Raw genomic sequence first — 16,258 nt, forward strand, 5'->3', positions numbered from 1 at the left:
ATTAACCTTCTCAAGAACGAAGCGGCAGCTTGTCTTCTGACGAGACTTCTTTTGTCATCGAAACAAAAATTGCCCCTCTTACAATCCTGAGAATGAGCTCATTCTGAGCAGGAATAAATATTCGGGCAAAGTTCATGTTCTAACGGTAATGTCCAGCAGAATTCACGCCACCGTACTTCCTCCAGAAAGGCGAATCCACCACTAAAGAAGCTTATTAGCATGTCTTACGTTCTCTAGGGCAATCGTGGATAAATAAACTGTGTAGCGAAAGGCCATACGTCCTTCAACAAAATAATGCACCGGCTCACACAAGCCGTTAGTTCAGGGTTGGCTGATTTGGCTATTTGAAAGTACAAGCATATTCTGGCTTCGTATGACCGCTGGCCAGCCCAGATCTGAACTCGTTGGATTACTATGCATGTGAGTGAGAGCCCATCAAATTTAGACAAAATAATTTCACTCGCTCACTTACTATATTAACTTCATTTTTGATTATTTGTATACACTACTTGTGTATGGGTTGTTATATAAGCGATTGTTATACCAACCTTCTTTTCGTCAGTGATCACGTGATTGGAGGGTAAGATCATCTGCAATAGGAACAATACGAGATACGTAACGTTAATGAAATGCGTAGTGAAGATGAAAACAAAAAAATGAAGCGACCTTGTGCGTTTAAGTCACGCGTGTCTGTGTACGGACACGAAGATCCTTCTTCTATTTCATGTCATCCATAGCAATCTAACATAACTCTATAATCTATAGTTTTCGCAAATGTATCATCCAGCTTTTTTTAAAGGATGAATAATACTTTTATACGTATTTAGTGGACTGTATTACACGAGTAGATCACAAAAATCCAAGTAGCTTCTTTTCCCTTTTCCCAGTCAAAGTTTATCTTGAAAAGGCTCTATGTATGTTCTTTAGTTTAGTGGCAATATTCCATGAAGACACAGTGTACAGCAATAATCTGTATTAAAAATAACAGCTTGTATTGATATTTATTATATGTACACCGTTACATCATTTACAGTGTAATATCATTGCTACATTGAAAAGCTACCCACTGTTAAAGAATTAACAGATTTTAATAAACAACAATGTAAATTAATGAATATATTAGGTTTTTTTTTACTCCTAAAATTTTGGCTTTTGTGACGCTGCGTCGTTCCGCCACAGTTTCCGCAACAGTCCGCCGACTGTTTAGTGCCCCCGAATATATAGTTTATAATCGCCTATAGTCCACAGATTTTAAGGCGGACGGTACAATTTGCAGGAAGCGCTTAGATGGAAACTCCCATCCGTCTCAGACATCGTTTTGTCGAGGGTATCATCAAATGACGCCGAAGAATCTTTTCGAAAGAGCGCGCTAGTCCATTGTACATATGTGATTGTCACGTGGGCGAACCAGGTTTCTATGTCGTCGACCCAACTGCCTTTCGTATTTGTCAATGTGTTATACAGTGTTCTTCTTAACCAACCTGTTTTCACCAAACATTTGCTGGCCCAGGACTAATGAGCACCAGTCCGCTAAAGCAGACACAGGTACAACGTAACATGCTACAACGAGGTCGTGTCCCTGCGTATTCCTTGTATGGCGACAATCGCTCCTTCCTGCGGTCGGCTAAATGTTTCCACCATTTGGTCATTTTCTGATCAACGAACATCAGAAAGAGGCGAAAGGCTTTTCTTTATGATATGATCGAAACAGACATCAAAAAAGCGAGACTACACTGGATTTGACGATGTGCATTGAAGCAAAGTCAACGGGAATTAGACAAACCCTGACCCTGTCATCCACGTCAATGACAACCTTGCCATCAACAGCGTCATCTAATCTCTATCCTTTGCTACTCATAGCAGTAGTTTTTACGCAGTAAACAGGAACCGTGTCACATCTATTCTCTTGCTATGGCATCAAGCCTCTACCTTAGCATCGTCTCGTTTGCCACCGGCCGTTTTCAATACCGTTGGCGTTGCTATTAGTCTTAGTATGAGTGTCGAATATCCTTTGTGGGAGTATGTGATAATATTACTGGACCATTACGCGCGAAGCTTCAGCTCGACAAGTCACGCAGGGAACAAGGATCGTTTTAAGTTTGTCCAAGCTTTTGACTTGTCCGAGTGTGAAAAGAGTCCCTCTTTTTTTTGCTTTGTTCCTTTCTCGTCTATGAATACTACACTCTTTCGGTGCAGTTCCTGTCGGCAAATCACTGTAGTCGGACTAACGATGGAGTGGATACGATAAAGAAAGAGAACGTGCCAAAACGAAAAAGGAGACCAATATCTTAGCAGCCTGAGGCTGCTTCAGACGGACTGAAAAATGCATGGATGAGAGACACAGCGGCGTATCAAGCCGACAACATCTGATCGTCAGTTGAACGAATTGCTGTCAACTCCAGCGCCCGCACGCGATCTCATTATGGTGAGGTCGTTCCGAGGATGATCTCCTTTATTCTCCCGCGATTGTTATCATAGACGTTTTCTATTGATCTTCCGTTCACGGCTCGTTTTTCTTGGCGTCAGACATTGGTGGCCGTGGACTCCACGGTCGATTGGTGACGGTCACTACGCTGCCGTCACCTGGAAAATTGCCGTAGCGTCCTAGAGGAACTCCGTAGCGATGGTGGAAGTAAGAAATGGTACTGGTAGTCGCATTGTCATCGCTGTCTCGTGGGGATATTCCATCAACCCCTCCTTTAACGAACACACGTATGCCATTATAAATGATGCGAATTGCAGACAAGTGGCCCAGAAGAACCAGAAAACAAGCCTGATAAAAACACAGAGGCGTACAGGAGGGCGACTTCTCGTGTGTTTCTGCGTGTATATGTGCGTATGTATGTTTGTGTTTGTCGAATGAAGAAATTTCTCTTTTTGCCTCCATTAAAAAATCTTCCCTAACTGTGTACACGCTCGGATTTTGCTCTTTTAATGATTCTACTCTGTTTGTACGCTTCATAGGCTGTAAATAACGAAGAAACAATTGATACTTTGTGTACCGATAGTACGAGGTCCACTTAACACATAAGACGCAATGCAATGCCATGTTATGCTATGCGTGTCTATGAATCGCTTATATAATCTGAAAAAGTATTATATCCTACACTCTGCGTTTATGATTTTCTTTGTAGCTAACTAGTTAACGGCGGAAAAGGGTGTTCCTTCTTTTTCTGTGTTCTGTTGTTTACTATTGGTCGCTCTCTATTCGTCCTATGTACTGCTGCCTCTAACATTGGTTTGAGCTAACTGGCCCAGTCTACCTATTTCCTTTCCTTTGACCGCGAGGCTTGCCATGATATGGGAACCGCACAGCATCTGTGTCCAGGCGCTTCCACATCATCCCTCATAGGAAAACAGACTTAATAAATGTGCAGAAGCACACTGACAATGCGCAAATTATCAGTCTAATCCGTGTTCCACCCGACAATTACCGGCAAAATTTTTCTGCTACCGGAAAGGGACCCACAGCGGGCCTCGTAGATCGTTTTTTGCTTCTCTACTTTCATCAATCTTTCATTTACGCTAGCATACTAACGCTACTAAGTTAGTCTTCGTCGTTCGAGTCGTTTCGCCTCGTTTAGGCGTCTTCATTGCGTTTCCTCGATACAGAAAACATTTCACTGGCTAAGTGGCAATAACAACCTCATGGACGTGTATATATATAGTGGGCTGCAGATTCCAACGAGTATCGTTTTTAACTTCTTAGCGTTTCTACCGGCAACAACAATGGGTGGTCAACAGCAAAAAAACGCTAAGCTTTTTGGCCATAGAAACGAATCCTCGTCGGTCGATGGTTACTGAAGAGGTTACTGAGATAAGGAAAATATTAGGGGAGCAAACGCACCGCACAATTTCGCTAAAATGGTCACGAAACCTACAGTTTTGTTGAATGGCGGGCGTCATTGAATCAACGAGGTGCAAGTACCGGTGGTTACGGTTGGAACAAACAAAATAGGTTCTAGACACCTCAGCCAATGCAAATATACGGGTGCCTTGACAAGCTGTGTTGCTATAGAATGGTAATTGACACGCTTTAGTGTTTTTCCTCGTTGTCGATGTCTGCGCTAGCGCGAACGTCGAGGATCGGGCTCAAAGCAGTGATAAGTCCGCGGCTAAGAGGGCCGCCACGGCAGAGCGACATGGTAGCGTTGCGCCAAGTTCAACGCACCCATTGGGGATTTTCTTTTGACGTTCTTTGGAGCGTGGCGACGGCGTGGGAGCTAGGCTACGAATGAAGATACGACTTTTGGAGAAGTTTTGCTGTGGCGACGTGCACGTCGTGTTGACGTTCACGTCATATACCCACAGGGGTTCTTACGTGCAAGATTATAGCGACAGCAACAAACCATAGTAACAGCATTAGCAGCAGCAGCAGCATAAGAACGGCAATAACAAGTGTGGCATAAGGGACATCATTAATAGGGCAGCCCTCAGAGATGTTTGCCTGGAGATTTCTTCTTCTTTATCTATAATAGCTGGATCTATGTTATTTTCTTGCTCTGCTCCATCATCTTTACGGGAAGCCGGAGGCCTGTTGAGGAAAGACACTTCATTCAAAAAATACGAAGTCATGCTTGCATGCATCACCCGATAGTAAAGCTGTCTCGAGATGAAGACAGGGTGAACGAGTTTCTGTAATTATAAAGCAACGATGAACGGCGTCGTTATCGAAATAGCTGCTGTCGCCACAGGGGACGACGAACAATGATATGTCTTCTAGCACGTCGGGTTGCTGATAGTACGGTTTACACATGAGCGACGTTGCATAATGACGCGCACCGCGTGGGAGAAGGTGCGATGGCTGAACCAGAATGCCTACTCGATACGCATGTAACAACGGTGACATTTTAGGCAAATGCCAGTGCGTGTCATAGGATATTCACGCTTCCTATGTGCCCCTCTATGGGAAAAAGCAACAGCAACTTTACCAGGATGAATCGTCAAAAAAAATTTGATTGTCTTCATCGCCTCAGTGTTTAAGTGAAGTTTCATGGATAACACAGCGAGTGAGTTACTGAGTTCCTTAGCTTTCTGGCGATAAGATATACGTGTGATACTAGGAGGTTATGATACAGATTTTCTACGAGAAACATTCATGTCGTACTGATAGTGAGCATGCCTGATCTAGTAAAAGTAGAAGTGAGCAAATACAGATAAAACTATTTACTGCTTTGTTACTATTATTGTTCATGCCACGACGGAGCTACATAAAGCCCGACGTTCTATATATTAGTGGATTATAACAGGTTTTAGGAATTTTCTATAGCCGTTTCGTTATAGCTTGTAGCATCTGGTCATGTAAATATGCGATCACTGAACGCTTCATTATTTCAAGCCAATAAAAACGAATTGACCCCCTATATTTTTTTCCTGTTTCCTACCCTTCGTTAAGACTTCGGACACACTGATAAAGCTAATCTATTTACCTGAGTACCATACCTGCATTAAATATTAAGCCTGGATCTTGCACGAATCTGTCGTACCCAGTGTTAACTCTAGCACTAATTGAATAAGGGCAATTATTAGTAACGTATGTGAAAGGGACGCACTTTGTACACGTACACTGTCTCGCGCAGTAAACAATAACGTTATCTTTGCCGGAGGGAATTTTGAGATTTTCAGATCTCTCGCGAACATTACGCTCAATGTCACACAATAGAAATACAGTTGTCTTCGCCTAGTTTATACCATTATTCATTCAATGGCGCAGTTTTCGTCTTCGCTGCCTTGTTAGATAGAAATAGGACCTCGAACGGGTGTCCTTTTCAAAATGGGTCATTTATTTCGCTGAAGCCCGTATTGCCTCCGTTGTTACTATAGTTTCTGTAACGATTTCTGTTTTCTCTGGAGACCGAGTAGGTCGACGCGCACCGCTTGCCGTGTGCCTCCTTCATCCTCGTCTTTTTCCTTCGACTTTTGCTATCCAGCGTAATGTAGGTTATTCTTTGCATATCCTTGTGTGATCTTTCAGTTTAGCTTTTGTTTTCGGGCTCTTTGTTGTGCCAACGTCTTCTCTAACATCAACTCAATGTAAACAGCTGCTGGATGCCAATTGCAACCAACTGACCTGTCAACTTTTTTGTTTTCTTTGTTTGGCTTTAGGGAGTCTATGGAATACACGTTGACATTAAGCACGGATGTTTCTGCTTCCACTTCACTAGAATCATCGTCACCATTATTCTTCAAGTTCAAACAAACTTTCGGGACGGTAAGCCTTCACTGCGACGCGATGTATTGACGAATAAAGATTGCTGCCTACAGCGGTGTTACACATCAGGGGTGGGGGTAGGTACAAGGGGTAACACCTTGTAATTAAGGAGAAGAGTTTTCGATCAGAAGGTAAGTGAAGGTTATCATATTTGCTGTTATTGAAGCACAACAAAATTAGCGTTGGTGGTCTAGACCGCAAACAATAATGGTCGCGTATCATCGCTTTCATAGAAGCCGTAGAAATGAAGTACGATTAAAGCTTAGTTTGAAAATGGATATAGTGGAAATACACACTTTTTTTTTGCAGGTAATATAAAGGTACCTTTTCCCCTCTACTAATTATAATTATTCTTATCCTAAAAGCAGTCCAACAGGTCTCACCATGTGTCAAATATGCGAAATTGGACTGAAGTCAATGAGAGCCCGACAGAGGTTTACAATGTTCGGTATATTAATCCGAACTAGTCTTGGTTTCAGTAGCACGCTTTTATCATCAATACCATGACAAGTGTTGCTCAATAAACAAAAATCCATAAAAGATGTCGCCTCAAATTTCTTTTTTTTTTTTTCCTGCAATCGGCTCCATGGTACTTAGTGCTACGGTAGAAATAAGATTAGTTTCTTTTAAGACCGTCTATGGTAGCGAAGTCTTTATAGCGCTACAACATGGAATTGAGCCTCGGCCTTTATTTCTTTTTTCCCATAGACATAGCTTATATCGTGTTCACCCCTTGTATAGCTTTAAAGCTATCATTGTTGCCGCTCCGCAACTCGATTGCTGGCGTCGCTCGATCGTAGGCGACAACTGACGTGGATGTAACGTCCATACATATTATATAATGTATTTAGTTAATATTATAACGTATAGATAGAAGCTCATAGATACATCCGACCACCTTTCCGTGTACCCGGGATAAGCATAGTCTATCCAGTTCCTTCAACGTATCAAATGGCGGCAACAACGACAACAATAGCAACACATACAATGTTGGATACGACAACAATTTCATCAATAAGCAAACCAGACAGGATGCAATTATTACGCCTCGTATTTTTTCATTTTGGGTTTGGTCCCTCCATCGCCCGTCTCTGCAATCAGCAAACGATCTATAGAGTATTTTATTGTTTCGTCTCTGACCATTCGATCTTCAGACGACATTTTCACTTCGAATGCTACTCAATTAGCTTTCACTGAATGGCACATCGTGAGAAGCAGCAGAATTCGCTCGTTCCACTGTGGCCGCAATTGAAGCATTTGATTTTTGAGAATTGGCAAGGTCCTCTTTGGCACAATGTATCGTCCATGCGTGACCACGTCGCGAGCTTTTTTCGCCGCTTGTTACTAATTGTCTTAACTTCGTTGTGTGTTTCTTTTTCTTGTTTTTAATTAAACATTTTGATTTATTCACGATAGCAATTCTTCAGGACTGTCTCGGCCCTTAGCGGCGACAGGCACTAAAGAATGGACGGCCTTAATTTTTATTTAATTCGCTCTCTCATGTCATTTTGCTTTATTTTTTCGTACAGCCGTTACCCAATTATAACATTGTTACGATATTAATCATCATTATTAACGTGGTTATCATTGGCCAAGCGAGCTGATAGATTGCGCAAAAGCAATTAGACGGTTAAGGAACAATCGCTTGACTCGTTTGGTTTTTCTATTCTCGAGGAAGTGGCCATATATTTAGACGTAATTGAGTGGGAATCATCGAAAGAACAGATCAGTGAGCGAGATTTTATCTCCTCAGAGGTCTATTTGGATCTGATTTTCGTCCTGTTCATCGCTAACAAAAAAATCGTTGGCTAGATACGTGGCCGACGGTGTTCGGTGAAACTAAAAAAGCGTTCAAGTCGAGCGGAACGCTGACCAGTTTCTCGCTCACATTTATGTTATTACTGTCTAGCTTTATATAAGCTACGTTTATTTCTATACTGCGACTGCTGCCATCGTCGCTAATGCCGCAGACGCCGGTCAATTGAAAAAGGTTTTGCACTCCATGCGCCGCCCAGTATCGGCACGTTGCGTTCGCTTCTCGTTCACAGCATCACTTGCAGAATTAGAGCGTAGGAAAATCTCCTTCGAAGGCCTCGGGATCATCTAAAGTGGTGCAGCAGCAGAAAAGATTCAAGCTAGACGAACGAAACATTGAAGAGCTAGCTAGTGAACATGCTCAGGCTCAACGGCCTGTATTGGTTTGGAAATTTGTTGATCAACCGAACCACCTATGGCGTGCTTGTCCTTTCAATGATACTGTCCGACGTTTTCTTTCGACGTCGCCTCTCCGTCTTCGCATCGGCAGCAGTAGCAAAGGCCATTATCTCACAGAAGCCAACACGCGCAGCCTGGAGCGGCCGTTATGTCGCTCATCTTTAGCATTTGCTGCCGGAGGCAACGAGCGCCATAACGACCACCAAGGTTGACGGCTATAGCTAGAGCAATAGTTGCGGCAGCCGCATCATTTCATAAATTCGATTCGATCAGTGGAGTCTTCCTATAGGGTTTGACAGTGACGCAGAAGCTGAGGTTTATATACTAATATCATTTGTTTTTTGTCAGTTTTGTTAAAGCTTTCGGATGTCGACCGCTAGTTGTAATGGCGCTACTGTCACGCACCCGCTGCAAGGCCGCTGTTGCAGTTGGTCACGCACAATGTCGCCAAGATCCGCTTCGCGCACGCTACCAAGGTGGGCCACTAGTAATCGGCAAGGAAGACAATAGCATTGAGACCAAAAAGCAGTAGCAAGATATTATTATAATCGGATTTCCCGTAATCTCTGAGCGGCCTTTTGCGCATTTCCTTCAACTTTAGCAACGATTTGGCAACAGCTTCGCTGCCGTCAGGAGTGTAGGTGGTGGTCCATGCTGCCTTTATAAGCACATAAACTACGAAGACACCTCTGGACTTCGTGAGTGTCCCCAGCAGAAGTTACAAAGTAAATTGTATTTGCTATCTCGATTGAAACTATGTGTTCTTTATTTATTGCTTTTTAGTCGTTTCGATTTAGTTAATGCATCAGTGTTTGCCGGCACGCACCGATATGCGTACGCGTGTGTCGAACGTGTCGGGGAACATTTACGCGCCGCGCATAGAGATATATCAATGAGTTCTTGCGTTTTCGACTGCAGTTAATCCTTAACCTTAGGTCAACCTATAAAATAACGAAAGTCGAACAAAGTGGTCCAGTATATAATCTATAATAGTATATATTTGTGATGTTTTTACGAAGTAGAGAGATTTCGGTTAAGTTATGGTATTCCGTTCGCTTATCTGGTAGAATAGTGCAAAGGCAACAGTTTTCACAGAAATCAGATGCCTTACATCAAAGTAAATTGCAAACACCCGGCAGAGCTGTTATTAAACATTGGACCCAGATACTAGCTGGCTCACCCACCTTGCTTCTGGCTTTGAAGCCTCAAAAAGCAACAATTAATAAGCTAACACAGTTTTGCACTTCAGATAAATAAGCCAACGTATTTTGATTGATGTATCGTTAGCATGAGCTTCATTGCAATTAATCACGAGATAATTACGGATACTGATGTGGCTGGTGATTAGGCTAACGATAGTTATGGCCAAATTGACGTCGCTATTGCTGTTACTGATCCTGCTAAATGAAAACCGAGGAAACAGCACTAAATGCAACTCCAGTCCCCCTATATTCAACTCTATTAGATCTTATTTTTACCATATTGAACAGTGGTAAAGCAATGAGCAGAGATGAAGAACAGGAATGAACGTAAATGTACAACTGTGGTTATTGCCATGGCGTCGGAGACGTCATCGACTTATTAGACGCTGCGTTATTCCGCCGACGCGCTGGCCGTATCGCTGTTCTAGTGCGCTGTAAATCTGCCGACCGCTAGTTGCGATAACGATAGCGAAGGATGATGGAAAACGATGATCACTCGATTGTTTTTCTTTCTTTCTTTCTTTCTTTATTGTTTGTCCATCTGTGGCTGGCTTTTCTTTCAGCTGCGTGAAGTCTGCTAGCGCTGGTTCTAGCCTATGCCTAAAATAATGATAATATCCTAATAAGGTACTATTTTCTGTTGTCACTAGAATCGACTGCTGAGTCAGGAGTGTTACTGCTTCTACTGTAGTTATAATTATTGTGTCTTTGTTGCTTCTGCACTCTGTTTGCCTGTGCAGCTATTTTTAGGGTTTTCAGTCTGTCTACTATTTCATCTCTTATCGCTTTCCGCGTCTAGGTCCCGAATAAACTCTTTTAAAGAGGAATTGGTGAAGCTAACGGAGGAGATGAAGATAACCGGACCTCTAGAACGATCATAAGCTGTAATAAATTGTACCCTCATTGAACAATAGGATGACAACCGAGTAGGCTCCACTACAAACAGGAGCCATTTAACTAAACCCAATTAAACAAATCCGGACCCAATTTAAAGCTAAACGTCACCAAATCAGCTATAAGTTCCGCGTGGAAAAAAGACTGTTTGCCAATCTATCTTCAACAATCACAAACATCTGAGTAGTGTTATTGTACTTAGTTTCCATTTAAACACCATATCACAGCATAAGAAGACACCGTATTGACCATTGACATAAATAAAGTGCAAACAATCCCCAACAGGCCCACAATGGCAATTGCTAGAGACTTTTGCAATGCTAAAACGATCAGAGAGAAAAGAAACACACAAACCCCTTTACAAGTGTGACAATAGCAATAAACTATGATGCACTGATTGAAATAAGCAAAAGTTGTTCTATCGTAGCTATTACAACTATTATTGTTCCTGCACTTTCTAACGGGATCGAAGTAAAATCGAGAGAGAGCGAGACAGATAAGCAGGTTAAGTTGAATCAAAACAAAACTCTTCCCGGAAAGCATTCTCTTTTTCTAAGTTCTGTCTTTGATCCCACCTACTTCCCAATAGACCCGGGTCGCAGTCGTGTAGTAGTGTTCTTCAATTGCTAGACATTACCATAGTGACTTCTACCACTGACGCGAGCTCTCCTGTAACCACCAGTGACATTGTCGTCCTCGTACTAACAAACGGCCAGGTTGACATTCGCTGTTGTATTTCTTATACCTTTCAAACATGTATCAATTAGAATTTGCTTTTCTACGTCTCTGTTCGTCGTTGCTCAACGCAGTGATTACTAATTAATGGCTTTAAATTAAGGCCAACTGAATGGCTCCTTTTAAGCTTATCGTTCGTGTTCATTTTGCCTGACATTTAATAGCATCTACATTTTGACCTGTGTTGTACTTTTTGACCTCTTGTTCGAACCTAGCGACCAGCAAAAAACTTCAAATAAAAATTCAGAAGAGCAGAGAACGTGATCAAAAGCAAACTTGTGCGTTAAAATAAAAGAGATACCATTTATAGAAGGTGATGTTTGAGCATCCTCTAAACCGAATTTGTAATGATAAGAGGAAATAAGATTGAGGTGAGGTAATAACAGCTTTTGAGGTCGAACGAAGTAAACATTTCCCTACTAGAATTTCGCAATACATAGCCGTCAGCTTTCCAAAGCCAATTTCGGCTATTAAAGGTGAGGATTCGAGGCCCAATTCATACGCTTACACATTGAATTTATGACTAATCATGACCTCTGTAGGCCGAGCGCTTTCGCTTATGTCAAAATGCACACAATGAAAGATCTTTGCAGTAAATCGTCCGTCTCGATAGATTTGTCACAGTCAAATCAATCAGTAGTTTGTCTATGGAAACTTGCCACCTCTGTTAACATCTAAACATACTTATTTAGTAATAATAATAGTAGATATCGACAATTTATGACGACGTTAACTGTACTCTGCGTAGTTTACAAGTTGTATGCTGTAGTTAATAACCTACGAGAGATAAACAGGTCTGTTCTCGGCATCAGTGCGTTATGATGACGGTATTAGAATACTGAGCCCAGCTTAATAACCTACGTGCACATCTGTCCGGCCTGTCTACAGACGGCTTGTCTATTCTACAGCGTGAACTATGGAGGGCAAGAGAATGGTGCTACAGAAAGACTAAACGTTGCTGTACGCCCCATAGCCGCGCCTTCAACGCTAAAGACAATATGTGGGCGGGCAGTGTCCAACGTCGTCTTTACGGGTCTATTGTGTTTTTATCAATTCTTAAAAGAGATTGATAGAAGGAAAAGCGCCAGGGTAACATTAGCAAAGCTATTTCGATGCGAAGAATGAGGTCTTCGGCTACGAATATTTGTCGAGATCTATTGTGAGGTTCAGTGTCGTAGAGGCCTGATCACTGGTTGGCTGACTTCGCCGTTATACAAACGCGGCTAGGTATTTCCCGTGTAACCAAAAGTGAATCCCTGTTATCTACGCTTCCGATTGACTGCTGGTCTATCGGCTATTTCCTATATACCTCATTGAATTTCTATGGGAAAGCATGCCACTAGGAAAGCTACATTTGAGGGTAAAGGTAGCTCCAGAAAGGCACCGTGAAGAACGACAAGTTGATTTCGTATTTACTAAATTCATCTTTTTTGTCTTTGCCTAGTTTTCTAATTCACTCTGGACGCACTTCTGTTACAGTTAAAATTATCCTATTGTTATGCTCAATAGAATCGCGGACGTAGCATAAATTAGGTCGCCTACGGGTACGGCCAATGGGAACATAAAGCCGGTAGCGTTACTCGTAAAAGTTGAATAAGCCGACGCGGAATGGCCGACCGCATGTGTTATAATGACAAGGACAGATTATATTCGTTCATTTGCTTTCTTTCCGCCTTAGAATTTCTGCCTGATGCGTAATATAACAGGCGTGAACAGGCAATATTCTGTTTGATCATTCGACAATACCAACATTGGCCCGACCGCTGTTTAGTGGCTCCTAATGGATTTTCTTTGTCATGCGCAACGCCGCTGTCAGCGATCCTGACATGTACATTGTTGTCGGCGTGGATCGACGGACGCCACTGGTCCTCGAAATTAAATTTTCGATGGGGCACGACATCTTGAACCTTTCGCGCAAACGCATTTCACACACACACACACACACACACATGCACAGAGATATAGAAGACACAAAACATACAAATAGTGCCGAAAAGAAGATCGTTGCGTATTCGTCTGAGACCACCATCTGAGACACGTTGATATTCAGACCACACTGATATTAGCGGATAGACGTAAAGGGGCAGACGCAAAGAGAGAGAGAGAGAGAGAGAGTACGGAACATTAATTGAGAAAGAGAAACAAGGAGAGCTATGGTAAACTCATCGAATAGGTCATCGTATCATCACCGAACGGACAGATAAATACCGAGACATGCAGATACCACATTCCGCTGTGATGTATCATTGAAATGCTACTTATCGCGTTCTCCGTTACTCCCTCACATTGTAATCAATAGAAAGGCAACGACAATAGCAAACGCTTCAACTACGGCGGCAAAAAGAAATTTCAATATCACCAGCAGCAGCGTCGATCTGGACGACTCTGTCAGCCAGATCTTCTTGGCGTTCGACGAGCGAGCGAGCAGCCGAACGTACGCCTATAGGAATGGCGACTGACCAACCGCCTGCTGGCGATAACGGAGACGACACATGATGGCGACGAAGCGCTACGACTCGAGATCGTTTCGTCACCGCAGCAATCATCATCAAAGCTTTCGTCGCTCTTTTTTTCGTCTCATTTATCGTTGCGCTGAAGTATATCTATGTATTATTCGGCGGCTGTTGGTTCGTCCATTTCATTTGCAAGAGGCGAGAGTGAATCAAACGAGCAGAGCTGCTAGGCCAATTGCTTTTCGATACCAGCCCTTTGGCCTGGAGCGATACTGGATCGGAGGGTTGCTTACGGCCATTAGTAGGTGGCGCCCTCTGTGATATACCCATATGCAGACGCGACGGCGACACAGAGACCAAGCCGAAATAGTAAATCAAACAAGGAAAACAAAAGAAAAAATGATGTCTAACAAGGAGAGAAGGAACAGGACAGTGGGCGCGGTTGCTTCGCTCGTGGCGATGGCTCCTGCCATCGCAGCTGCAACAGCAGCAACAATTTAATTATTCTACAACTGTCTGACTCTGTGGATCTGACTAGTTAAATACAATAAAAAAAAAAAGACGCGATAGATAGTGCCGGCGCTAAACAAGACCGATTGTGACTAGGCCGCAGACAAGTTAAGGAACCGACCGAGAGGCGATGCTACTGCCGCTGGTAGCATCACCGTCACCTCCGACGCTCTGTGGTGTATTGGGAAATAAAAGCATGAAGTCATCATGTAGTGAGGATAATGAAGATGTATGGCCAATATAAGAGGAACGCTGGAGAAAGAATGGTAACCATGGGCGTATATGTGTGTTGCGGGGCGCATACAGCGCGTGTCATTCGATGGGTGCTATCTTCCGGAACTGAAAAATTTAATGAGTAAAGTACTGCACATGATGAACGTCACGAGAAAATCTTGCTAATGATGGTTGCTGTACAGACGCTAGAGCATATATATACAGATATATATTTATAAGGAACAACAGGGTATCATCTGTGAGCGTGTGATGCGAAGCCGGGAAGAGGACAAACCGGCAGGACAACACTGCTCATCTAGTGACATCTACTTCGACATCTAAACTATTGCCTGAAGGTAGACGACGAAGGCTGACCACTCCTAGATGGTCTCTATCTACACTTAACGTTCGACCGCCGCGTCTCGCGCTGTTACTGCCACATCGTGTATCCCTTTAAGCAGATTTCGGCTGCGGGTACTTGACTGCCGCAGCTGGCCAGTAGTGACTTAATCGGTCAATGAGTCGCCCTGTTCATGCGATTATCAGTACGTGACACCGCAAGTGCGTAGTGAAAACTAACATGATGTATCATCTGTACGTCTGTCTCAAGATTTCAAGACGCCACCATCGTTCTTGTCCACGCAGCTGCTAGTTGTAACTGTCGTTCTCGCCATAACATAATATGGCAGCCCACGTCCCTTTGTTCTTCTTTCTCCACCCGGAAGTTGCCGAGCCTCCAGAACTCAGCCAAAGGTTACGGCACGGAAGCTGCTGGTACTGCGGCTTGACGCCGTGTCGACCTCGTCGTCATCGGTGGTGACAATGCCGCGTGAACTGGTAACGATCTATGCATCCAACAAAAGTAGTTGTTGTCGCGGTGGACGAAACAGCAAGCAAAGTCCGATGCTGCTGCTGTCGTTGGCGGCAGGAACAGCGGCGCTGGCTTCTGTTTACTTTTTTTTTCCGCTTTTTGAAGCGGATCGCATTGAGCGTGGAACGAACGAGTGTGGTCTTTTGAAAAGTTATTGGTGCGGGCATCAGTTAAAGTTTCTAATGGAGCGAGCAATGGCGCCAGCCACAGTCATTGTGGTAGCAAAACAAGCACGCAGCAGCTAGCCAGACTATTTGCTTCTTTCTATCCTTTTTTCACTATTCTGTGTCTGTTTGTCTGTTTTTTGGCCACTGTTGCCACGATTTTCGGTCCCGCCGCTATTGTCACCGCCGGTAGCAGGACGCTGTCATTCACTGAGTGACACCAGCGTCAGCACTGGACAGCAGCTCGAATATAATTTTAGAAATTTTGATTTGCTTTCGATGGCTACCGAATGTAAACCCAAATCCAGCGAACAAACGAGCGAAGATACGGACACGGCAAAGACGAATCTAAAAAGAAGCACCACGACAGCAACGACGGCAAAAGGTATCGCAGCGATTGAATATTCATTTCTTCCGAAGAAAAGGTCCGTGGAACTATTGTTGGTAACGAGCGCGAATGCCGTTCTATTTATTATAAATATCGTGGCACTGGGGAGGGGGGGACCTGCAAATGGCTATTGAACGGCGTCGAAGCGGAAAGTTCGTTGTGTTTTCTGCGCAGTCGTGCGCGATCATGTGGGAAATCAACAGCACTTAGTCCCCACGGCAGAAGTGGCCAGCATTCAACTTTGCCTATTTCCAGCCATTTTGGTACCGGCCAGAGGATTCAAAAACGCGCACTGGCATATACACACGTACGAATACGCGCCAATACAACGCATCCTAATGCCGAAAGCATGACGCGATTGACAACCCTGTGGGCTTCTTGCTTCAGGATTGTAGTTGAAGTT

The 16,258-nt window shown here is 43.4% G+C and overlaps 1 protein-coding gene and 1 long non-coding RNA gene across 11 annotated transcripts in view; one reads left to right on the top strand and one right to left on the bottom strand.

Annotated features, from left to right (window-relative positions):
* LOC111246829 (uncharacterized) overlaps window positions 1–16,258 on the bottom strand; it is a 108,454-nt gene that overhangs the window by 12,368 nt on the left and 79,828 nt on the right. For all 10 annotated transcript variants that reach the window (XR_002671817.2, XR_015323529.1, XM_086983400.1 and 7 more), the window contains one exon: window positions 549–590. Coding sequence is in view for 8 of the 10 variants with exons in the window: in XM_086983400.1 (XP_086839526.1) it covers window positions 549–590 (42 nt within the window). In the remaining 2 variants the exon portion in view is untranslated. The remainder of the gene's footprint in view (window positions 1–548; window positions 591–16,258) is intronic.
* LOC147756718 (uncharacterized) lies at window positions 4,548–9,170 on the top strand. The gene is made up of 3 exons (XR_015324748.1): window positions 4,548–5,009; window positions 6,106–6,211; window positions 8,774–9,170. It is a non-coding gene; the product is annotated as an uncharacterized LOC147756718 (long non-coding RNA).

This window comes from Varroa destructor, unplaced genomic scaffold (assembly GCF_002443255.2).
Source record: "Varroa destructor unplaced genomic scaffold, Vdes_3.0 BEIS01000003.1, whole genome shotgun sequence".
In the NCBI taxonomy this organism is placed as follows: domain Eukaryota; kingdom Metazoa; phylum Arthropoda; class Arachnida; order Mesostigmata; family Varroidae; genus Varroa; species Varroa destructor.